The 25,151-nt window shown below is 46.5% G+C and overlaps 1 protein-coding gene across 3 annotated transcripts in view; it reads left to right on the forward strand.

The window, feature by feature from the left end:
• The first annotated feature begins 505 nt into the window (after positions 1-505).
• LOC138638550 (uncharacterized) overlaps positions 506-25,151 on the forward strand; it is an 85,719-nt gene continuing 61,073 nt past the window's right edge. Inside the window, exons 1-2 of one of the 3 annotated variants that reach the window (XM_069727934.1) lie at positions 506-659; positions 4,559-4,609. In XM_069727934.1, the coding sequence (XP_069584035.1) occupies positions 563-659; positions 4,559-4,609 (148 nt within the window). In that variant the 5' untranslated portion in view covers positions 506-562. The remainder of the gene's footprint in view (positions 660-4,558; positions 4,610-25,151) is intronic. The other 2 variants (XM_069727935.1, XM_069727936.1) reach the window with 2 other exon arrangements.

Raw genomic sequence — 25,151 nt, forward strand, 5'->3', positions numbered from 1 at the left:
CGTTCCCGGCCCTCGTCGCTATATACTTTGATTCATGTAAATCGAAATTCAATAAATATGTAATCCAAACCTATTATTAAATTGGTTCATCTCTAGGGGCTATGATAAATATTTAGCATTGCGTCCTGGTGGTAACATCTAGTTTCACCTAGGGGCACATAAGACTGTTTGTCAATCCTCAGTGGTGCTAACAGTCTTATAGTGTTTTGAAAGCCTCAATCAAAAGTTTTATTATCAAGTCAATTCTGTGTACAAAATTATTCAGTCATTATCTCGAAAAACAGAGATTATTTGCAGATCTGTCTGGGAGGAGAGGTTATGTTTTCAGCTTTGTATTATCAGTCACTTGTGTGTAAGGCAGCGTAGTTGACGAAATAAGGTGTTTAACCAAAGGTCATGTGAGCACACCCAAACTCAAGTTCAAAAAAGGGATTGTGTTGACAGTGCGTCATATTGGGCTTGTATCTACGAGGTTTTATATGCATTTGCAGTTTAAAGTTCATGCAGTCAGTAACACTGAAAACAACCAGGATCCTACACAATATAACCCTGGAAATGCATCATGGCACTGCACCACCAACTCAATCAGTGGCAAAGGTTACTACTGGCGATCCTCTGCTTTCCGCTGCTCCCATTCTACTTGTGCGTGTACTACCTATGTAAGTACTACTCTGTCTTATGCAGTATAGACACATTGATTTGGGAACATTTTGACAGACAATTGGGGTAGAAAAGGCAACACTATTTTTTCATAGTTTGCCTGCTAGCCCATACCTGGTCTATAAATTTGTTGTATGGGAATAGCTGCTTTTTGCAAATTTATGGGCAGATAACCTTTGAATTTCTTTGCATTTTATTGTGTGATCATAACCACCTTCAGGTAATAATTCCAATTATATTCAAGAACATTGCTAATAGGAAGGGAGAGAAGGCAAACGTAAATGTTCACTTGGAGTTTTGTAACATGTCAGTATGATATAAAACACTACTATGTGGCGTGCAACAGAAGGGACCAGAACTGGTCCAAAAACAAGTCCCAGCCATCCCTGTAGAGAAAGCTAAAGGTGTGTTCATTTCATCAGTAAAGTGAAGAGATTTTATTTTTATAGGTTTGGCTCTATGGCTATAACTTTCACTGCATAGGTTGGTAGTGGCCAAAACGCTAAGATAAATGGTGGTCCAGAAAATATTCTTTTATGCACACTCTGACCACAACCATAATAAATACTAAATTTAATAATTACACAAATTAACACACAAAAGATTTACTTAACTTCCAATGTTATTACTCCCAAAGCTGAAATATCTCTTAGATCAATCCGGTCATTTGAGGTAAAACATGGGAATTAATTTCTCAGGAAGCCTTGTCTGTAAGATTCCCTACAACATCTGGATCTCCACAAGGAGAAATAGTGCCCTCTATACCATAGAGTCTGTATGGCGTGAATAGGATTTATTTTATCATGTCATCTCTATGTCTCTGTACATCTCTGTTTGTCTTGTGACCATTGTCACGCCAATCATTTGTTATTCTGCTCTACAAAGCCGTTCTGTATAACTCAGGAGTGTGTAAGGTATTTACGGCTGCAATCAAAGCTCACAGGTGCTTGAGAAAGATCTCCTGAACGCCGGAGGACTGACCTCCGCCCAGATGTTTATAGTGCTCTCCGATACTAAGAAAGCAATAAAACAATAGAGAAACGTAAAAGCACCTGAATACACTTGTATCCAACCAGGATTTTATCTTGGATAATAAGCTCAAACTAAATTATAATACTTATTAACTGTTAACCCCTGGAGGTATTTTCGTTTTTGCGTTTTCGTTTCTTGCTTCCTTCTTCCAAAAGCCATAACTTTTTTTATTTTTCCGTCAAAATGGCCATGTGAGGGCTTGTTTATGCGGGATGAGTGCAATCCCTCAGTTGTTTTTTGTTTGTTTTTTACCATGTTCACTAAATGCTAAAACTGGCCAGAAATTATGATTCTCCAGGTCATTATGAGTTCATAGACATAAATGTGTCTATGGTCTTTTTTATTTAGGTAAGTGGTGAAAGAAAATTCCAAAATTTGTTTAAAAAAATTGTGCCATTTTCTAGTACCCTTAGCGTCTCCATTTTTTGTAATTTCGGGTTTGGTGAGGGCTTATTTTTTGCGTGCCGAGCTGACGTTTTTAGTGATATCATTTTGGTGTAGATACAATCTTTTGATCGCCTGTTATTGCATTTTAATGCATTGTTGCAGCGACCAAAAAAATGTACGGTAATTCTGGGGTTTTTACCTTTTTTCTTGCTACACCGTTAGGGATAGGTTTAATGTTTTTTATATATAGCTATATCAGGCGATTCTGAAAGTGGCAATACCAAATATGTGTCTGTTCGATTTTTTTGATTCTTTTACTTTGAATGCCCCATTTTTGAAAGGGGGGCAATTTGAACTTTTATAATTTTTTATACATTTTTTTTACTTTTGGCATGCTTCGATAGTCTCCATGGGAGACTAGAACCTGCCATAATCCAATCGCCTCTGCAACATGAAGGCGATGATCAGATCGCCTGTATGTAGCAGAATTGCTCACTTGCTATGAGCACCGACAACCAGGTGGCGCTCATAGTAATCTGACAGTGACAACCAAAGGAGTCTGCTGGAGACCTCTGGTTGTCGTGCTAACCCATCTGTGACCCACGATCATGTGACGGGTTCACCGTTGTCATAAATCATGAAGGATTTCTTTGTACAAGTGAATGATATTACTTAAAGGTACCGTCACATTAAGCGATGCTGCAGCGATATAGGCAACGATGCCGATCGCTGCAGCGTCGCTGTGTGGTTGCTGGAGAGCTGTCACACAGACAGCTCTCCAGCGACCAACGATGCCGAAGTCCCCTGGTAACCAGGATAAACATCGGGTTACTAATCGCAGGGCCGCGCTTAGTAACCCGATGTTTACCCTGGTTACCATTGTAAATGTAAAAAAAAACAAACACTACATACTTACATTCCGGTGTCTGTCCCCCGTCGTCAGCTTCCCTGCATTGTGTCAGCGCTGGCTGGCCGTAAAGTAGAGCGGTGACGTCACCGCTGTCCTTTACGGCCGGCCGGCGCTCACAGTCAGTGCGGGAAGCTGACGGAGAGGGGACAGACACCGGAATGTAAGTATGTACTGTTTGTTTTTTTTACATTTACAATGGTAACCAGGGTAAACATCGGGTTACTAAGCGTGGCCCTGCGCTTAGTAACCCGATGTTTACTCTGGTTACCAGTGAAGACATCGCTGAATCGGCGTCACACACGCCGATTCAGCGATGTCTGCGGGAGTCCAGCGACGAAATAAAGTTCTGGACTTTCTGCTCCGACCAACGATGTCACAGCAGGATCCAGATCGCTGCTGCGTGTCAAACTCAACAATATCGCTAGCCAGGACGCTGCAACGTCACGGATCGCTAGCGATATTGTTGTTAAGTTGTTCAGTGTGAAGGTACCTTAAGTCTCATGCACAGATTTCACCCATACTAATGAGTGTGAAAAACGCATCAAAAACGCATGCAAAAAAATGCTTGTATATTATGGTGCATTTTTCCAGTCAACACGTTCATTCAGCAGATTTTTCTGCTGCAAATATTGAATGTGTACACGTACTCTTACTCTAGCTATCTGTATCAGAGAGCTGTTGGCCAAAAAACTACCTGTATCTAGTGAATCTCTTCCAACTCCCCATGAACATGCATGATTGGATCTGAAAAGCTTGTAGAACTAAATAGGATGCTGCAGACATTAGTTTTGGATTGTCATATAGGGAAATAAAGAATTGGACCTGTTAAAATAAATTCCGGCACCATATACAGATTAGATACATGGGTAGCACAGTGGCTCAGTTGTTAGCATTGCCGCGCTGGAGTCCTGGGTTCAAATCCCACCAAGAAAAAAATCTGCAAGGAGTTTGCATATTCTCCCAGTGTTTGCGTGGGTTTCCTCCAGGTTCTCCGGTTTCCTCCAAAGACATACTGATAGGGAATTTAGATTTTGAGCCCCATCGGGGACAGCGATGATTATGTGTGTAGACTGTAAAGCGCTGCGGAATATGTTAGTGCTATATAACAATAAAGATTATTATTATTAGATAATAGGCTAATTGGGCATAAACTGCTCTAGATTGTGAGAACGACTGTGTCTACCATTCCTAGTGTCACTTAGGGACATTATGTGAATTAGCATTTTTGCAATACAAGTATGGGATTGTGGACACCCAGGGGGATTTTATTCTGTTGACTGGGTGGATTTGAAATTTGCAACATATTAATTTATGCTGTGAATTATGGTACAAAGGAAGAATTCTGCAACAAATAAACGCCATTCATGTAGCACAATCCACAATGACATCTACACGTTTTTGGTGTGGATTTTGCTGCAAATTTAACACTAAGTCTAGGGGTTTACGACCAACTTAGACATCAGACTGTGCATCTAAGCAAAAATTCTATCTCACTTACAAGGCAATATTGTGTATGTGTCACCATTCATCCTGCAACTCTATTGATACTGATATGTCATTTGCATCCAGGTCTTAAAAATAAAAATGAAACAGAACCAGATGGAAAATATCAAGATTTAGGTAAGATTTATTTCTTAGTTATATAATAAGACTGTATTAATAATATCGGACAGTAGCGGGCAGTTTGTGGAATTAATCACTCGGAATATTGCCCTAGATCGCTGGAGCGCCCTCCGTACGTTCGGCTGTTGAGGGAGATACAAACAGCAGTGGGGTCTCCAGGTATAGGATATGATCTTAAGTGGAGGTGACTAATAAATAAGTCAATCCCAACCCTGGACAACCTCTGTTTGCCAAAGTCATTTTTCTACAGCATTGTATGTGTCGATCTACAGTGCCTTGCGAAAGTATTCGGCCCCCTGGAACTTTTCAACCTTTTCCCGTATATCATGCTTCAAACCTAAAGATACCAAATGTAAATTTTTGGTGAAGAATCAACAACAAGTGGAACACAATTGTGAAGTTGTCGTCGCCCTGGGCCCTGTCACATGAAGGGGCCCACCGGGAGCCAGGGCGAGGCCACTTCTGTGAGGAGGCAGAACACAGCATAGGAGCAGAGCAGTATAATGTCTGCTCCCATCTGACAGAGACTCTGCAAGCTGGCTAGCACAGTGGCCGGCTGCAGAGTCTCCCTCCTGCAGTGAATGGTGCTGCCTGTCTTTTCCTGGGCTGCAGCTCTGAATATTGACTCTGTGCAGTGTGCACGCTGGGTCCTAGTGCCATTTCACTGACACACAGACACTTCCTGGTCCGGCCTGCAAACTTCATCAGTGGGGATGGAACTTACTAGCTTTACTAAATTCAGGTATGTCACTGTGAGGTGAATGTGAGACCATTGGGGTATTGTGGACCCTGAAAGTAGGTGAGGGAGGACAGGGTTCGGGGGGGAAAATGTGAGACCATGGAGGTATTGTGGAAGAGGGGAGGCAGGGCACAGGGGGGTGAATGTGAGGCAATGGGGGTATTGTGGGGGAGGGGAGACAGGGTACTGGGGGGTGAATGTGACCATGAAGGTATTGTGGGGGAGGGGAGACAGGGTACTGGGGGTGAATGTGACCATGGGGGTATTGTGGGGGAGGGGAGACAGGGCACTGGAGCATGAATGTGACCATGGGGGTATTGTGGGGGAGGGGAGGCAGGGTACTGGGGGGTGAATGTGAGACCATTGGGGTATTGTAGGGGCTGAAAGTAGGTGAGGGAGGACAGGGTACTGGGGGGTGAATGTGAGACCATGGGGGTATTGTGGGGGAGGGGAGACAGGGCACTGGAGGGTGAATGTGACCATGGGGGTATTGTGGGGGAGGGGAGACTGGGCACTGGGGGGTGAATGTGAGACCATGGGGGTATTGTGGGGGAGGGGAGACTGGGTACTGGGGGGTGAATGTGAGGCAATGGGGGTATTGTGGGGGAGGGGAGACAGGGTACTGGGGGGGTGAATGTGACCATGGGGGTATTGTGGGGGAGGGGAGACAGGGCACTGGAGGGTGAATGTGAGGCCATGGGGGTGTGGTGGGTGAGGTGAGGACAGGGCACTAAGGGGGTGGATGTGAGGTGATGGGGGTATTGTTGGGGCTGAAATGGGGGAGGGGGACAGGGCACTGGGGGCTGAATATTAAGTTTTGTTATGTTATTTTATTATATGTACTCCACATGTAATATTTGCTGTCTGGGGGGGGGGTAGGGGGCTTTTGATACGTACCACTTGGGTCTTCTATGAGTACTAGTATAAGAAGCCCCATACAGTAACCAAGAGCTGCATCACATTTACAGCACCACTCCAGTATTTTTTTTTTATTTCACTGCTGGAGCGGAGCTGAAAATCCAAGTCCCCTGCCCCCTGTCTAATACTCACCTTCAGGGGTTTTCATCGGATTTCACCTCAGCTCCGTCTCCTGCAAAATAGAGCAGCCAGCTAACGAATTAACCTCGTCGTCACCTGTGGAAGGAAACTCAGAAACACCCACAGCCACCAGAGGAATTCCATGGACAGAACCAGCCGAAGTACCATTCATGACCACAGGAGGGAGCTTGACAACAGAATTCACAACAGTACCCCCCCTTGAGGAGGGGTCACCGAACCCTCACCAGAGCCCCCAGGCCGACCAGGATGAGCCAAATGAAAGACACGAACCAGATCGGCAGCATGAACATCAGAGGCAAAAACCCAGGAATTATCTTCCTGACCATAACCCTTCCACTTGACCAGGTACTGGAGTTTCCGTCTCGAAATACGAGAATCCAAAATCTTCTCCACCACATACTCCAACTCCCCCTCAACCAACATCGGGGCAGGAGGATCAACGGATGGAACCACAGGCGCCATGTATCTCCGCAACAACGACCTATGGAACACATTATGGATGGCAAAAGAAGCAGGAAGGGCCAAACGAAATGACACAGGATTGATAACCTCAGAAATCTTATATGGACCAATGAAACGAGGCTTAAACTTAGGAGAGGAAACCTTCATAGGAACATAACGAGACGACAACCAAACCAAATCCCCAACACGAAGTCGGGGACCCACACAGCGCCGGCGGTTAGCGAAACGTTGAGCCTTCTCCTGGGACAATGTCAAATTGTCCACCACATGAGTCCACATCTGCTGCAACCTATCCACCACAGTATCTACACCAGGACAGACTGAAGACTCAACCTGCCCTGAAGAGAAACGCGGATGGAAACCAGAATTGCAGAAAAACGGCGAAACCAAAGTAGCCGAGCTGGCCCGATTATTAAGGGGGAACTCAGCCAACGGCAAAAAGGACACCCAATCATCCTGATCAGCAGAAACAAAGCATCTCAGATATGTTTCCAAAGTCTGATTAGTTCGTTCGGTTTGGCCATTTGTCTGAGGATGGAAAGCCGAGGAAAAAGACAAATCAATGCCCATCCTAGCACAAAAAGATTGCCAAAACCTTGAAACAAACTGGGAACCTCTGTCAGAAACGATGTTCTCCGGGATACCATGTAAACGAACCACATGCTGGAAAAATAATGGCACCAAATCAGAGGAGGAAGGCAATTTAGACAAAGGTACCAAATGGACCATCTTGGAAAAGCGATCACAAACCACCCAAATGACCAACATCTTTTGAGAGACGGGGAGATCCGAAATAAAATCCATAGAAATATGCGTCCAGGGCCTCTTCGGAACCGGCAAGGGCAGAAGCAACCCACTGGCACGAGAACAGCAGGGCTTAGCCGAGCACAAGTCCCACAGGACTGCACAAAAGAACGCACATCCCGTGACAAAGACGGCCACTAAAAGGATCTAGCCACCAAATCTCTGGTACCAAAGATTCCAGGATGCCCAGCCAACACTGAACAATGAATCTCAGAGATAACTCTACTAGTCCATCTATCAGGGACAAATAGTTTCTCCGCTGGGCAACGGTCAGGTCTATCAGTCTGAAATTTTTGCAGCCCCCGCCGCAAATCAGGGGAGATGGCAGACAATATTACCCCCTCTTTGAGAATACTCGCCGGCTCAGGAACACCCGGAGAGTCAGGCACAAAACTCCTTGACAGGGCATCAGCCTTCACATTCTTAGAGCACGGAAGGTACGAAACCACAAAATCAAAACGGGAGAAAAATAACGACCATCGAGCCTGTCTCGGATTCAACCGTTTGCCAGACTCAAGATAAGTCAAATTCTTGTGATCTGTCAAGACCACCACGCGATGCTTGGCTCCTTCAAGCCAATGACGCCACTCCTCGAATGCCCACTTCATGGCCAACAACTCTCGATTACCAACATCATAATTGCGCTCAGCAGGCGAAAACTTTCTAGAAAAGAAAGCACATGGCTTCATCACCGAGCCATCAGAACTTCTTTGCGACAAAACAGCCCCAGCTCCAATCTCAGAAGCATCAACCTCAACCTGAAACGGGAGCGAAACATCTGGCTGGCACAACACAGGGGCAGAAGAAAAACGACGCTTCAACTCCTGAAAAGCCTCTACAGCCGCAGAAGACCAATTGACCACATCAGCACCCTTATTGGTCAAATCAGTCAGTGGTTTAGCAACACTAGAAAAATTAGTGATGAAGCGCCGATAAAAATTAGCAAAGCCCAGGAACTTTTGCAGGCTCTTCACAGATGTCGGCTGAGTCCAATCGTAAATGGCCTGGACTTTAACAGGGTCCATCTCGATAGTAGAAGGGGAAAAAATGAACCCCAAAAATGAAACCTTCTGAACTCCAAAGAGACACTTTGACCCCTTCACAAACAAGGAATTCACACGAAGGACCTGGAACACCATTCTGACCTGCTTCACATGAGACTCCCAATCATCCGAAAAGACCAAAATATCATCCAAATACACAATCAGGAATTTATCCAGGTACTCTCAGAAGATGTCATGCATAAAGGACTGAAATACTGATGGAGCATTGGAAAGCCCGAATGGCATAACCAGGTACTCAAAATGGCCCTCGGGCGTATTAAATGCTGTTTTCCATTCATCGCCTTGTTTAATACGCACAAGATTATACGCCCCTCGAAGATCTATCTTGGTGAACCAACTAGCCCCTTTAATACGAGCAAACAAATCAGACAGCAACGGCAAAGGATACTGAAATTTGACTGTAATTTTATTGAGAAGGCAGTAATCAATACAAGGTCTCAAAGAACCATCCTTCTTGGCCACAAAAAAGAACCCTGCTCCTAACGGTGATGACGACGGGCGAATATGGCCTTTCTCCAAGGATTCCTTTATATAACTCCGCATAGCGGCGTGTTCTGGCACAGATAAATTGAACAGTCGGCCCTTAGGAAACTTACTACCAGGAATCAAATTAATTCCACAATCGCAATCCCTATGAGGAGGTAGGGCACTGGCTTTGGGCCCATCAAATACATCCCGATAATCCGACAAAAACTCTGGAACTTCAGAAGGAGTGGAAGACGAAATAGACAAAAATGGAACATCACCATGTACCCCCTGGCAACCCCAGCTGGACACAGACATAGATTTCCAGTCCAATACTGGATTATGGACCTGTAGCCATGGCAACCCCAAAACGACCACATCATGCAGATTATGCAACACCAGAAAGCGGATATCCTCCTGATCTGCAGGAGCCATGCACATGGTCAATTGGGTCCAGTACTGGGGCTTATTCTTGGCCAAAGGCGTAGCATCAATTCCTCTCAATGGAATAGGATACTGCAAGGGCTCCAAGAAAAAACCACAGCGCCTAGCATACTCCAAGTCCATCAAATTCAGGGCAGCGCCTGAATCCACAAATGCCATAACAGAATAGGATGACAAAGAGCAAATCAGAGTAACGGACAATAGAAATTTCGACTGTACCGTACCAATGGTGGCAGACCTAGCGAAACGCTTAGTGCGCTTAGGACAATCGGAGATAGCATGAGTGGAATCACCACAGTAAAAACATAGCCCATTCCGACGTTTGTGTTCTTGCCGTTCAGCTCTGGTCAAAGTCCTATCACATTGCATAGGCTCAGGCCCATGCTCAGATAGTACCGCCAAATGGTGCACAGCTTTACGCTCACGCAAGCGTCGATCGATCTGAATGGCCAAAGACATAGACTCATTCAGACCAGCAGCCGTGGGAAATCCCGCCATGACATCCTTAAGGGCTTCAGAGAGACCCTTTCTGAAAATTGCTGCCAGGGCACATTCATTCCACTGAGTGAGTACAGACCACTTTCTAAACTTCTGACAATATATCTCTGCTTCATCCTGACCCTGACACAGAGCCAGCAAGATTTTCTCTGCCTGATCCACTGAATTAGGTTCGTCATAAAGCAATCCAAGCGCCAGGAAAAACGCATCAACATCACGCAATGCCGGATCTCCTGGAGCAAGGGAAAATGCCCAGTCTTGAGGGTCACCACGTAACAAAGAAATAATGATTTTTACTTGTTGAACAGGGTCACCTGAGGAGCGAGGTTTCAAGGCAAGAAACAATTTACAATTATTTTTGAAATTCAAGAACTTAGATCTATCACCAAAAAACAAATCAGGAATTGGAATCCTAGGCTCTGACATCGGATTCTGAACCACAAAATCTTGAATGTTTTGTACACTTATAGTGAGATTATCCATCAAAGAGGACAGACCTTGAATGTCCATGTCAACACCTGTGTTCTGAACCACCCAGATGTAAAGGGGAAAAGAGAGACAAAACACACTGCAAAGAAAAAAAAATGGTCTCAGAACTTCTCTTATCCCTCTATTGAGATGCATTAGTACTTTGGGCCACTTGTACTGTTATGACCTGGTGGTCAGGACAATAATGGACCTGGTGGATAAGAGCACACGGAATGACCTGATAGTTACTGATAATATAGTACGAGCTCTGGGACGTGGGAACTCTGCTGACCGCAATCCCTAATCCTATCAACCACACTAGAAATAGCCGTGGATTGCTCCTAACGCTCCCTATGCAACTCGGCACAGCCTAAGGAACTAGCTAGCCCTGAAGATAGAAAAATAAAGCCTACCTTGCCTCAGAGAAATTCCCCAAAGGAAAAGGCATCCCCCCACATATAATGACTGTGAGTAAAGATGAAAATACAAACACAGAGATGAAATAGATTTAGCAAAGTGAGGCCCGACTTACTGAACAGACCGAGGATAGGAAAGGTAGCTTTGCGGTCAGCACAAAAACCTGCAAAAGACCACGCAGAGGGCGCAAAAAGACCCTCCGCACCGACTCACGGTGCGGAGGCGCTCCCTCTGCGTCCCAGAGCTTCCAGCAAGCAAGACAACAAACAAAATAGCGAGCTGGACAGAAAAATAGCAAACCAGAGAAAAACAAGCAGGCAACTTAGCTTCGGCTGGGAAGACAGGTGACAAGAACGATCCAGGAGTGAACAAGACCAATACTGGAACATTGACAGGTGGCATGGAGCAAAGATCTAAGTGGAGTTAAATAGAGCAGCCAGCTAACGAATTAACCTCGTCACCTGTGGAAGGAAACTCAGAAACACCCACAGCCACCAGAGGAATTCCATGGACAGAACCAGTCGAAGTACCATTCATGACCACAGGAGGGAGCTTGACAACAGAATTCACAACAGCACTGTATCTACACTATATGGATGAAAAATTTGGGCCATACTTCTTAATAATTGACTTCAGATTTTGTATTTAGTCTCCTTACCACAGATGTAGAAAATCTAGCGCATCGTCGTGACATTTTCCTGTACTAACATTTAGAAAAGCATGGCTCTTTCTATAGAGCTCCACTAGTACCAGCTCTGTCCTGTAATAGGAGCCTCTGTTGTATGTCAGGTCATGCATGCAATTTCTTCCCTGATCAGTAGGGTTGAGCGAAACGGGTCGGTCATTTTCATAAGTCGCCGACTTTTGGCAAAGTCGGGTTTCATGATACCCGACCCGATCCCTGTTTGGGGTTGGCCATGCGGTACGTGACTTTCGCGCCAAAGTCGCGTTTCAATGACGTGAAAAGTACCATTTCTCAGCCAATGAAGATGGAAGTGTGGGCAGCGTGATGACATGGGTCTCAGTCCCCACCATCTTAGAGAAGGGCATTGCAGTGATTGGCTTGCTTTCTGCAGCGTCACAGGGGCTATAAAGGGGTTTTCCCGCCGACCGCCATCTTACTGCTGCTGATCTGAGCATAGGGAGAGGTTGCTGCCGCTTCGTCAGAAGCAGGGATAGTGTTAGGCAGGGTACATTAACCCCCAAACCGCTTATGCTGTAGCGATTTCCACTGTCCAACACCACCTTTTGTTTGCGGGGACAGTGGAGGCTACATTTCTTTTCCCTCAGCGCTGTAGCTCATTGGGCTGCCCTAGAGGGCTCCCTGATAGCTGCATTGCTGTTTGTACGCCGCTGTGCAAACCAACTGCTTTTTTCAAAGCACAAATCCTGTTGCTCCTTCCTTTCTGCACAGCTATCTTGTTTGTCCACACTTTTGACTTTTTTGTGCAGCAGTCCACTCCTTGTTATTGCTGCCTGCCATACTTTGCTGAGATTACTGCAGGGAGATGGTAATTGTAGGACAGTCCTTTTTTTTTTTTTTTGTTTCGTTATATCTCTTCAAGCCACTTTCTGCCACAGAAAATATACTCTAATATAGTGGCCCAGATTTATTCACTAGTCTCCCTGAAGAAAAAAAAAAAAGGGTGCAGATTAAAATTGGCAAATCTGCATCAGTGGCAGTCCTGTGTGTGGCATCTATGTCTCATTTTCTGGCACAGAAAACATACAGTCTAACAGTGGGCCTGATTTCTTGCCAATTCTCCCATCAATAAAAAAAAAATAGTGGAAGATTAAGATTGGCATTTCTGCTTCAGTGCCAGTCCTGTGTGTGCCACCTGTCTCAAATTTTGTGCCACATTAAACCTAGTGTGTAATACTGGGCCAGATTTCTTTTAAATTCTCCCTGAAAAAAAAACAGTGGGTGATTAAGATTGGCATTTCTGCTTCAGTGCCAGTCCTGTGTGTGCCACCTGTCTCAAATTTTGTGCCACATTAAACCTAGTGTGTAAAACTGGGCTAGCTTTTTTTAAAATTCTCCCTGAAAAAAAAAAGTTGGAGATTAAGATTGACAATTCTGCCTCATTGCCAGTGCTGTGTGTGCCACCTGTCTCAAATTGTGTGCCACATTAAACCTAGTGTGTAATACTGGGCCAGATTTCTTTTCAATTCTCCCTGAAAAAAAAAAAGTGGGAGATTAAGATTGACATTTCTGTTTCAGTGCCACTCCTGTGTGTGCCACCTGTCTCAAATTGTGTGCCACATTAAACCTAGTGTGTAATACTGGGGCAGATTTCTTTTAAATTCTCCCTGAAAAAAAAAAATAGTGGGAGATTAAGATTGGCATTTCTGCTTTAGTGCCAGTCCTGTGTGTGCCACCTGTCTCAAATTGTGTGCCACATTAAACCTAATGTGTAATACTGGGCCAGATTTCTTTTAAATTCTCCCTGAAAAAAAAAATAGTGGGAGATTAAGATTGGCATTTCTGCTTCAGGGCCAGTCCTGTGTGTGCCACCTGTCTCAAATTGTGTGCCACATTAAACCTAATGTGTAATACTGGGCCAGATTTCTTTTAAATTCTCCCTGAAAAAAAAATAGTGGGAGATTAAGATTGGCAATTCTGCCTCATTGCCTGTGCTCTGTGTCGCATCTGTCTCTAATTTTGTGCCACAGAGCATATACTGTATAAGAGTGGGCCACATCTCTTCAATATTCTCCCAGAAAAAATAAAAAGGGGGAGATTTTTTTTGGTAGTGTCTGCATCAGCGTCAGTCCTGTTAGTAGCATATCTGTCTGCCACTGAAGCAGTGTACTGTTATACATTGGGCCTGATTTTCCCTGCAGTCTCACCCACCTATAAAGGGATATATAAATCCAACAGAAGTTTGAGTTCACCTTGTAACTGGTTTTACAGTAACAAATACCATTAGTTGGGTTACGTTTTTCAAACAATGAGGAAGTCTGGTGGAAGAGGTCGTGGCCGTGGGCGGTCATTGCCAGCTGGTAATGATGGTAGTGGTGGTGGAGCATCAGGTGGTCGTGGGAAAAGCAATATAGCACCTAAGTCTCGAGTTGTTGAGCCAGGTTCGTCGTCTGGCTACACAAGGCCTCGAACGCTCCCTTTTCTGGGAGTAGGAAAACCGCTTTTAAAGCCGGAGCAGCAAGAACAAGTTTTGGCTTTCCTTGCTGACTCAGCCTCTAGCTCTTTCGCCTCCTCTTCTTAAACTGCTAAATGTAAAAGCAGTGCGTTGTTAGTGGATGTTCACGGTCAGGGACAAGTCGCTTCCTTGTCTTCTTCACCAAGAACAACAGAGAAGGATGTGTCAGGCGACACAACGGGTTACTCCATGGAGCTCTTTACACATACCGTTCCTGGGTTAGAAAGTGAAACAGTTAACAGGCCATGCCCATTACAAGTTGAATCGGACATGGAGTGCACAGATGCACAGCCACAGCCAGATTACTATGCTGTTCCTTTGACTCAGAGCAGAACATTGCCCTCGCAGTGTACTGATCCAGAATCAGACCCTGATGACACTATGGTGCCCCGTCACGAACGCTATACCACAGGCTTACACGGTGACACAGACGAAGTTGCACACGAGATAGAGGAGGAGGTCATAGATGACCCAGTTGTTGACTCTGATTGGCAGCCATTGGGGGAACAGGGTGCAGGCGGCAGTAGCTCTGAAGCGGAGGAAGAGGAGCCGCAGAAGGCATCAACATCGCAACAGGTTCCATCAGCTGGGCCCGTATCTGGCCAAAAACGCGTGGCAAACCCAAAACCAGTTGTAGGACAGCGTGGCCATGCGGTTAAAGAAGCTCAGTCTGCAATGCCTGAAAAGGTATCCAATAGTAGAAAGAGTGCAGTCTGGCATTTTTTTAAACAACATCCAAATGATCAGCGCAAAGTCATCTGTCAAAAATGTTCAACTACCTTAAGCAGAGGTCAGAATCTTAAAAGTCTAAATACAAGTTGCATGCGTAGACATTTAACCACCATGCATTTGCAAGCCTGGACTAACTACCAAACGTCCCTTAAGGTTGTAGCACCCTCGGCCAATGAAGCTAGTCAGCAACGCTATATCCCTTCCCTCACTGTAAGCCCACCATTTCCAGCACCACCTGCAGTAAATGTGCAAGTGTCGTCGCCAGGCCAAAGCAGTCAGGGAATCACCAGGTTCGTGGTAGGAAACACTGCATGTAAGGCACCAGCAAGAATACCATCTCCAACCCTCTCTCAGTCTGCCATGTCCACCGGCACCCCCGCTAGTTCCACCATCTGCAGCTCTCCAGTCCAGCTCACCCTACATGAGACTCTCGTTAGGAAAAGGAAGTACTCATCCTCGCATCCACGTACACAAGGTTTGAACGCCCACATTACTAGACTAATCTCATTAGAGATGATGCCCTACTGGTTAGTTGAAAGCGAAGCTTTCAAAGCCCTGATGGACTACGCTGTACCATGCTACGACCTACCCAGTCGACACTTCTTTTCGAGAAAAGCCATCCCAGCCCTCCACCAGCATGTAAAAGACCGCATCGTCCATGCACTCAGGCAATCTGTGAGTACAAAGGTGCACCTGACAACAGATGCATGGACCAGTAGGCATGGCCAGGGACGTTATGTGTCCATCACGGCACACTGGGTTAATGTGGTGGATGCAGGGTCCACAGGGGACAGCAATATTGGGACAGTTCTGCCTAGCCCACGGTCTAGGAAACAGTTGGCTGTAGGCGTTCGCCCCCCCTTCTCCTCCTCGTCCTCCTGCAGAAGCGAGAGCTCGTCCACAGACCGCAGTCGCACAACCACTCCATCCGCAGCTGCCACTGTTGCACACGAGGTGTCCCATTATTGGACACCTAGTGGCAAGCGTCAGCAGGCTGTATTGGCAATGAAGTGTTTGGGCGACAACAGACACACCGCGGAAGTTCTGTCCGAGTTCTTGCAGAAAGAAACGCAGTCATGGCAGGGCACTGTACATCTTGAGGCAGGCAAGGTAGTGAGTGATAACGGAAGGAATTTTACGGCTGCCATAGCCCTTTCCCAACTGAAACACATTCCTTGCCTGGCTCACACCTTAAACCTGGTGGTACAGTGCTTCCTGAAAAGTTATCCGGGGTTACCCGACCTGCTCCTCAAAGTGCGCAGACTTTGCACGCATATCCGCCATTCGCCCATACACTCCAGCCGTATGCAGAACCATCAGCAGTCTTTGAACCTTCCCCAGCATCGCCTAATCATCGACGTTGCAACAAGGTGGAACTCCACACTGCACATGCTTCAGAGACTGTGCGATCAGAGGCGTGCTGTTATGTATTTGTGGGAGGATACACATACACGGGCAGGCAGTTGGATGGCAGACATTGAGTTGTCAGGTGTGCAGTGGTCGAAGGTACAAGACCTGTGTCAAGTCCTCCAGTGTTTTGAGGAATGCACATGGCTGGTTAGTGCAGACAACGCCATAATAAGCATGAGCATCCCCCTAATGCGTCTGCTAATGCAAAGTTTGACGCACATAAAGGAGCAGGCGGGCGAAGAGGAGGAGGACAAGGAGGATGATGGGGATGAGTATTTTTTGAATGAGGAAGCTTCTCCGGGGCCAATAGAAACTGGTGGCGTTGCAAGGCCGGGTTCAGGTTTTTTGAGGGAGACAAGTGACGTAGATTTGCCTGAAACTGCCCCTCAACCCAGCACAACCGCAGATTTGACAACTGGAACTTTGGCCCACATGGCGGATTATGCCTTACATATCCTCAAAAGGGACCCACGCATTATTAAAATGATGATCGATGATGATTACTGGTTGGCCTGCCTCCTTGATCCTCGCTATAAAGGCAAATTGCAAAATATCATGCCACATGAGAACCTCAAACAAATATTAGCAACCAAACAAGCAACTCTGGTAGACCGTTTGATTCAGGCATTCCCAGCACACAGCGCCGGTGATGGTTCTCACACGAGCTGCAGGGGGCAACAGGGCAGAGGTGTTAGAGGTGCACAAATCAGAAGTGGCGTTGGACAGAGGGGTTTTCTGATCAGGTTGTGGAGTGATTTCGCAATGACCGCAGACAGGACAGGTACTGCAGCATCAATTCAAAGTGACAGGAGACAACATTTGTCCAGTAGGGTTACTAACTATTTTTCATCCCTTATCGATGTTCTCCCTCAACCTTCATTCCCATTTGATTACTGGGCATCCAAAATAGACACCTGGCCTGAATTGACAGAATATGCATTGCAGGAGCTTGCTTGCCCAGCAGCTAGTGTGCTATCAGAAAGAGTATTCAGTGCTGCTGGTTCAATATTGACCGAAAAAAGGACTTGTCTGGCTACCCAAAATGTTGATGATCTAACCTTCATTAAAATGAACCACTCATGGATTTCGAATTATTTTGCCCCACCTTTCCCGGCTGACACCTAGCTCTCCTATAAAAAGGTCTCGCTTGTGGACTGGTCTTACTGACTGTTCCAATCTCTTAATTTGCAGCAGCTGTTTGTCCAGCATACATGTTTACACCTCCCTAAATGGGCTAACTCCCCCCACGGGGCCGTGGTCTCGCCACTTGGCGCAAGCACCTGTGAGAGTGCCGTTTGTCTGAAGAGGTGGGTGTTCCCGTTTTTGGTCGATGGCACTGCCACTGGGTCCCTCATAGTACAATAAAGTGTCTCTGGCGGTGGTGGCGCGCAACCAACGTCAGACACACCGTTGTAACATGAGGGGCCCTGGGCCTGTACCGCCGGCCACAAGAGAGTTCCCCCCCAGCTCAAACACTGTTCTACCACTTGGAAAATTATCTCTCACAGCTCCACCAATGTTTAGTCTATGCGCTGACATCCTTCAATGCCTGGCACTGACAATACCAATTTGTTGACATGTATGATGCTAATTAAAATAGTCAGGGTCAGTGTCTTATATTGACACCAGGAAATACTTAGCGCCAAATTACTAGGTCTGAAACTCAGCAGAGGAGCCCACCCCTGTACCTAAGTATGCCACCCTTTTGTTTTTTGGTTTTGTTGTTTTGCGAGACATTAACATCTATTTATTTTTTGGGAATACTAACTGTGTCAGACACTCCTTCCAATCGTCCTCCGTTGACCACACCAATGCTGCCTGTGTACCCCTGCGAGATAATTCAAACTGCTTTGAGCCTATTTTTTAAAATTTTAGGCCTACTAAGTCTGTCTGCGGTCCCTCCTTCCATTTGTCCTCCGCTGAGCACAACAATGCCAACCGTGTACCCATGTAACTTTTTTCAACCTGCAGTGAGCCTACTTTGTGGTGTAAGGCCTACTAGCATTGTCTGTCTGCGCCACTTAATACAGCTGTCGTCCTCTTAAAAAAAAAGGCTGATTTTCAGCTTGTCAGAATTATAAAACTGCATTGGGGCCACAAGTTTTGTTGTGGTCTACAAACTGAGTCTTCCGCTCCAAGGTGTTCTCTCTGTTGCCTCTCCCTCGCTTCTATCTTGAAGCTCTTGTTAAGTAGTTGTTGAAACAACACTGCATTAGGCCTACAAGTTGGGTCTGGGTTGTAGAGACAGTGTCTGCCGCTCCAAGGTGTTCTCCTGGTTGCCTTTCCTGAGCTTCAATCTTCAGGCTCTTGTTAAATAGTTTTTTAATCGAACAACTGCAGTGGGGCTACTAGTTTGGTTGGGGCCTACTAACGATGTCTGCCGCTCCTATGTGTTCTCCTGGTTGCCTTTCCTGAGCTTCAATCTTCAGGCTCTTGTTAAATAGTTTTTTAATCGAACAACTGCAGTGTGGCTACTAGTTTGGTTGGGGCCTACTAACAGTGTCTGCTGCTCCAAGGTGTTCTCCTGGTTTCCTGCCCTGAAATTCCATTTTCAGGCTCTCGTTAAGTAGTTGTTGAAACAACACTGCATTAGGCCTACAAGCTGGGTCATGGTTGTAGAGACGGTGTCTGCCGCTCTAAGGTGTTCTCCAGTTTGCCTCTCCCTAGCTTCTATCTTGAAGCTCTCATTAAGTAGTTGTTGAAACAACACTGCATTAGGCCTACAAGTTGGGTCTGGGATGTAGAGACGGTGTCTGCCGCTCCAAGGTGTTCTCCAGGTTGCCTCTCCCTAGCTTCTATCTTGAAGCTCTCGTTAAGTAGTTGTTGAAACAACACTGCATTAGGCCTACAAGTTGGGTCTGGGTTCTACAAATGGTGTCTTCTGCTCCAAGGTGTTCTCCAGGTTGCCTCTCCCTAGCTTGTATCTTGAAGCTCTCGTTAAGTAGTTGTTGAAATAACACTGCATTAGGCCTACAAGTTGGGTCTTGGTTGTAGAGACGGTGTCTGGCGCTCCAAGGTGTTCTCCTGGTTGCCTTTCCTGAGCTTCAATCTTCAGGCTCTTGTTAAATAGTTTTTTAATCGAACAAACTGCAGTGGGGCTACTGGTTTGGTTGGGGCCTACTAACGGTGTATGCCGCTCCTTGATGTTCTCCTACACTGAACAAACCAGTGCCGCCTGTTTACTTCTGTTACCAATTTGGAACTGCATTTAGCCTACTTACTGATTTGGGCCTACTCACTGTGTCTCATTACAGTTGTACTCCACTGAACAAAGCAATGCCCCCTGGTTAGTCCTGTTACCAATTTTGAACTGCATTTAGCCCACTTTATTATTTGGGCCTATATCTGTGTTTCCTCCTCATCCTGCCCATTGCCAAGCCAGTGATAGATGAGTCTGCTGGTATATTGACCCAGAACGCTACATTCACCGTTCATGCTACACAGCCAGAATATGACCCTGCTGAAAGTCAGGTTCCCCTTCCCGCATACCATACCACCTTACACAGGGACAAAGAAGAAGGTGCAGATGAAAGTGCAGGTTCCTTCATCAGGTGGGGGGGAATACTCATTGGCGACATCACTGGCCCCTCATAGTACACAAAAGTGTCGCTGCCAGTGGGAGGCGCCCCCGCCGTGCAATCACACCGCCAGTAGGCATGGCCAGGGACGTTATGTGTCCATCACGGCACACTGGGTTAATGTGGTGGATGCAGGGTCCACAGGGGACAGCAATATTGGGACAGTTCTGCCTAGCCCACGGTCTAGGAAACAGTTGGCTGTAGGCGTTCGCCCCCCCTTCTCCTCCTCGTCCTCCTGCAGAAGCGAGAGCTCGTCCACAGACCGCAGTCGCACAACCACTCCATCCGCAGCTGCCACTGTTGCACACGAGGTGTCCCATTATTGGACACCTAGTGGCAAGCGTCAGCAGGCTGTATTGGCAATGAAGTGTTTGGGCGACAACAGACACACCGCGGAAGTTCTGTCCGAGTTCTTGCAGAAAGAAACGCAGTCATGGCAGGGCACTGTACATCTTGAGGCAGGCAAGGTAGTGAGTGATAACGGAAGGAATTTTACGGCTGCCATAGCCCTTTCCCAACTGAAACACATTCCTTGCCTGGCTCACACCTTAAACCTGGTGGTACAGTGCTTCCTGAAAAGTTATCCGGGGTTACCCGACCTGCTCCTCAAAGTGCGCAGACTTTGCACGCATATCCGCCATTCGCCCATACACTCCAGCCGTATGCAGAACCATCAGCAGTCTTTGAACCTTCCCCAGCATCGCCTAATCATCGACGTTGCAACAAGGTGGAACTCCACACTGCACATGCTTCAGAGACTGTGCGATCAGAGGCGTGCTGTTATGTATTTGTGGGAGGATACACATACACGGGCAGGCAGTTGGATGGCAGACATTGAGTTGTCAGGTGTGCAGTGGTCGAAGGTACAAGACCTGTGTCAAGTCCTTCAGTGTTTTGAGGAATGCACATGGCTGGTTAGTGCAGACAACGCCATAATAAGCATGAGCATCCCCCTAATGCGTCTGCTAATGCAAAGTTTGATGCACATAAAGGAGCAGGCGGGCGAAGAGGAGGAGGACAAGGAGGATGATGGGGATGAGTATTTTTTGAATGAGGAAGCTTCTCCGGGGCCAATAGAAACTGGTGGCGTTGCAAGGCCGGGTTCAGGTTTTTTGAGGGAGACAAGTGACGTAGATTTGCCTGAAACTGCCCCTCAACCCAGCACAACCGCAGATTTGACAACTGGAACTTTGGCCCACATGGCGGATTATGCCTTACATATCCTCAAAAGGGACCCACGCATTATTAAAATGATGATCGATGATGATTACTGGTTGGCCTGCCTCCTTGATCCTCGCTATAAAGGCAAATTGCAAAATATCATGCCACATGAGAACCTCAAACAAATATTAGCAACCAAACAAGCAACTCTGGTAGACCGTTTGATTCAGGCATTCCCAGCACACAGCGCCGGTGATGGTTCTCACACGAGCTGCAGGGGGCAACAGGGCAGAGGTGTTAGAGGTGCACAAATCAGAAGTGGCGTTGGACAGAGGGGTTTTCTGATCAGGTTGTGGAGTGATTTCGCAATGACCGCAGACAGGACAGGTACTGCAGCATCAATTCAAAGTGACAGGAGACAACATTTGTCCAGTAGGGTTACTAACTATTTTTCATCCCTTATCGATGTTCTCCCTCAACCTTCATTCCCATTTGATTACTGGGCATCCAAAATAGACACCTGGCCTGAATTGACAGAATATGCATTGCAGGAGCTTGCTTGCCCAGCAGCTAGTGTGCTATCAGAAAGAGTATTCAGTGCTGCTGGTTCAATATTGACCGAAAAAAGGACTTGTCTGGCTACCCAAAATGTTGATGATCTAACCTTCATTAAAATGAACCACTCATGGATTTCGAATTATTTTGCCCCACCTTTCCCGGCTGACACCTAGCTCTCCTATAAAAAGGTCTCGCTTGTGGACTGGTCTTACTGACTGTTCCAATCTCTTAATTTGCAGCAGCTCTTTGTCCAGCATACATGTTTACACCTCCCTAAATGGGCTAACTCCCCCCACGGGGCCGTGGTCTCGCCACTTGGCGCAAGCACCTGTGAGAGTGCCGTTTGTCTGAAGAGGTGGGTGTTCCCGTTTTTGGTCGACGGCACTGCCACTGGGTCCCTCATAGTACAATAAAGTGTCTCTGGCAGTGGTGGCGCGCAACCAACGTCAGACACACCGTTGTAACATGAGGGGCCCTGGGCCTGTACCGCCGGCCACAAGAGAGTTCCCCCCCAGCTCAAACACTGTTCTACCACTTGGAAAATTATCTCTCACAGCTCCACCAATGTTTAGTCTATGCGCTGACATCCTTCAATGCCTGGCACTGACAATACCAATTTGTTGACATGTATGATGCTAGTTAAAATAGTCAGGGTCAGTGTCTTATATTGACACCAGGAAATACTTAGCGCCAAATTACTAGGTCTGAAACTCAGCAGAGGAGCCCACCCCTGTACCTAAGTATGCCACCCTTTTGTTTTTTGGTTTTGTTGTTTTGCGAGACATTAACATCTATTTATTTTTTGGGAATACTAACTATGTCAGACACTCCTTCCAATCGTCCTCCGTTGACCACACCAATGCTGCCTGTGTACCCCTGCGAGATAATTCAAACTGCTTTGAGCCTATTTTTTAAAATTTTAGGCCTACTAAGTCTGTCTGCGGTCCCTCCTTCCATTTGTCCTCCGCTGAGCACAACAATGCCAACCGTGTACCCATGTAACTTTTTTCAACCTGCAGTGAGCCTACTTTGTGGTGTAAGGCCTACTAGCATTGTCTGTCTGCGCCACTTAATACAGCTGTCGTCCTCTTAAAAAAAAAAGGCTGATTTTCAGCTTGTCAGAATTATAAAACTGTATTGGGGCCACAAGTTTTGTTGTGGTCTACAAACTGAGTCTTCCGCTCCAAGGTGTTCTCTCTGTTGCCTCTCCCTCGCTTCTATCTTGAAGCTCTTGTTAAGTAGTTGTTGAAACAACACTGCATTAGGCCTACAAGTTGGGTCTGGGTTGTAGAGACAGTGTCTGCCGCTCCAAGGTGTTCTCCTGGTTGCCTTTCCTGAGCTTCAATCTTCAGGCTCTTGTTAAATAGTTTTTTAATCGAACAACTGCAGTGGGGCTACTAGTTTGGTTGGGGCCTACTAACGATGTCTGCCGCTCCTATGTGTTCTCCTGGTTGCCTTTCCTGAGCTTCAATCTTCAGGCTCTTGTTAAATAGTTTTTTAATCGAACAACTGCAGTGTGGCTACTAGTTTGGTTGGGGCCTACTAACAGTGTCTGCCGCTCCAAGGTGTTCTCCTGGTTTCCTGCCCTGAAATTCCATTTTCAGGCTCTCGTTAAGTAGTTGTTGAAACAACACTGCATTAGGCCTACAAGCTGGGTCATGGTTGTAGAGACGGTGTCTGCCGCTCTAAGGTGTTCTCCAGTTTGCCTCTCCCTAGCTTCTAGCTTGAAGCTCTTGTTAAGTCGTTGTTGAAACAACACTGCATTAGGCCTACAAGTTGGGTCTTGGTTGTAGAGACAGTGTCTGCCGCTCCAAGGTGTTCTCCAGGTTGCCTCTTCCTAGCTTCTATCTTGAAGCTGTCGTTAAGTAGTTGTTGAAACAACACTGCATTAGGCCTACAAGTTGGGTCTGGGTTCTACAAATGGTGTCTTCCGCTCCAAGGTGTTCTCCAGGTTGCCTCTCCCTAGCTTCTATCTTGAAGCTCTCATTAAGTAGTTGTTGAAACAACACTGCATTAGGCCTACAAGTTGGGTCTGGGTTCTACAAAAGGTGTCTTCCGCTCCAAGGTGTTCTCCAGGTTGCCTCTCCCTAGCTTCTATCTTGAAGCTCTCACTAAGTAGTTGTTGAAACAACACTGCATTAGGCCTACAAGTTGGGTCTGGGATGTAGAGACGGTGTCTGCCGCTCCAAGGTGTTCTCCAGGTTGCCTCTCCCTAGCTTCTATCTTGAAGCTCTCATTAAGTAGTTGTTGAAACAACACTGCATTAGGCCTACAAGTTGGGTCTGGGTTCTACAAATGGTGTCTTCTGCTCCAAGGTGTTCTCCAGGTTGCCTCTCCCTAGCTTGTATCTTGAAGCTCTCGTTAAGTAGTTGTTGAAATAACACTGCATTAGGCCTACAAGTTGGGTCTTGGTTGTAGAGACGGTGTCTGGCGCTCCAAGGTGTTCTCCTGGTTGCCTTTCCTGAGCTTCAATCTTCAGGCTCTTGTTAAATAGTTTTTTAATCGAACAAACTGCAGTGGGGCTACTGGTTTGGTTGGGGCCTACTAACGGTGTATGCCGCTCCTTGATGTTCTCCTACACTGAACAAACCAGTGCCGCCTGTTTACTTCTGTTACCAATTTGGAACTGCATTTAGCCTACTTACTGATTTGGGCCTACTCACTGTGTCTCATTACAGTTGTACTCCACTGAACAAAGCAATGCCCCCTGGTTAGTCCTGTTACCAATTTTGAACTGCATTTAGCCCACTTTATTATTTGGGCCTATATCTGTGTTTCCTCCTCATCCTGCCCATTGCCCAGCCAGTGATAGATGAGTCTGCTGGTATATTGACCCAGAACGCTACATTCACCGTTCATGCTACACAGCCAGAATATGACCCTGCTGAAAGTCAGGTTCCCCTTCCCGCATACCATACCACCTTACACAGGGACAAAGAAGAAGGTGCAGATGAAAGTGCAGGTTCCTTCATCAGGTGGGGGGGAATACTCATTGGCGACATCACTGGCCCCTCATAGTACACAAAAGTGTCGCTGCCAGTGGGAGGCGCCCCCGCCGTGCAATCACACCGCCCTACTTTGAGGGGCCATGTGCCAGTGCCAATGCCAATGAGTGGGCCCCCCCCTGCTTCCTCAGGATCACAGCACTTGCAAAGTTTAAATACTTACCTCTCCCTGCTCCACTCCAGATTTCCTGGGCCCACTAAATACTTGAACCAGCCCTACCCTCCACAACTTTAGCCAAATGACCCCCAATTTCCAATGCCTTACTATTATTATAAGGTAAATTAAGATTGACAAGCTTCAGTAACAAGAATGGATGTTTTTGCCATTAAAATGGGCACTGTAGGTGTTTTCCTGGCCTCCACTCACTGCCGACTATGCTCCCCCATTGACTAGCATTGGGTTTCGTGTTTCGGTCGATCCCCGACTTTTCGCGATAATCGGCCGATTTCACTCGACTCGACTTTTGAGATAGTCGGGTTTCGCGAAACCCGACTCGACCCTAAAAAACTAAAAGTC

Source organism: Ranitomeya imitator, chromosome 5 (genome assembly GCF_032444005.1).
Source record: "Ranitomeya imitator isolate aRanImi1 chromosome 5, aRanImi1.pri, whole genome shotgun sequence".
Classification (NCBI taxonomy): domain Eukaryota; kingdom Metazoa; phylum Chordata; class Amphibia; order Anura; family Dendrobatidae; genus Ranitomeya; species Ranitomeya imitator.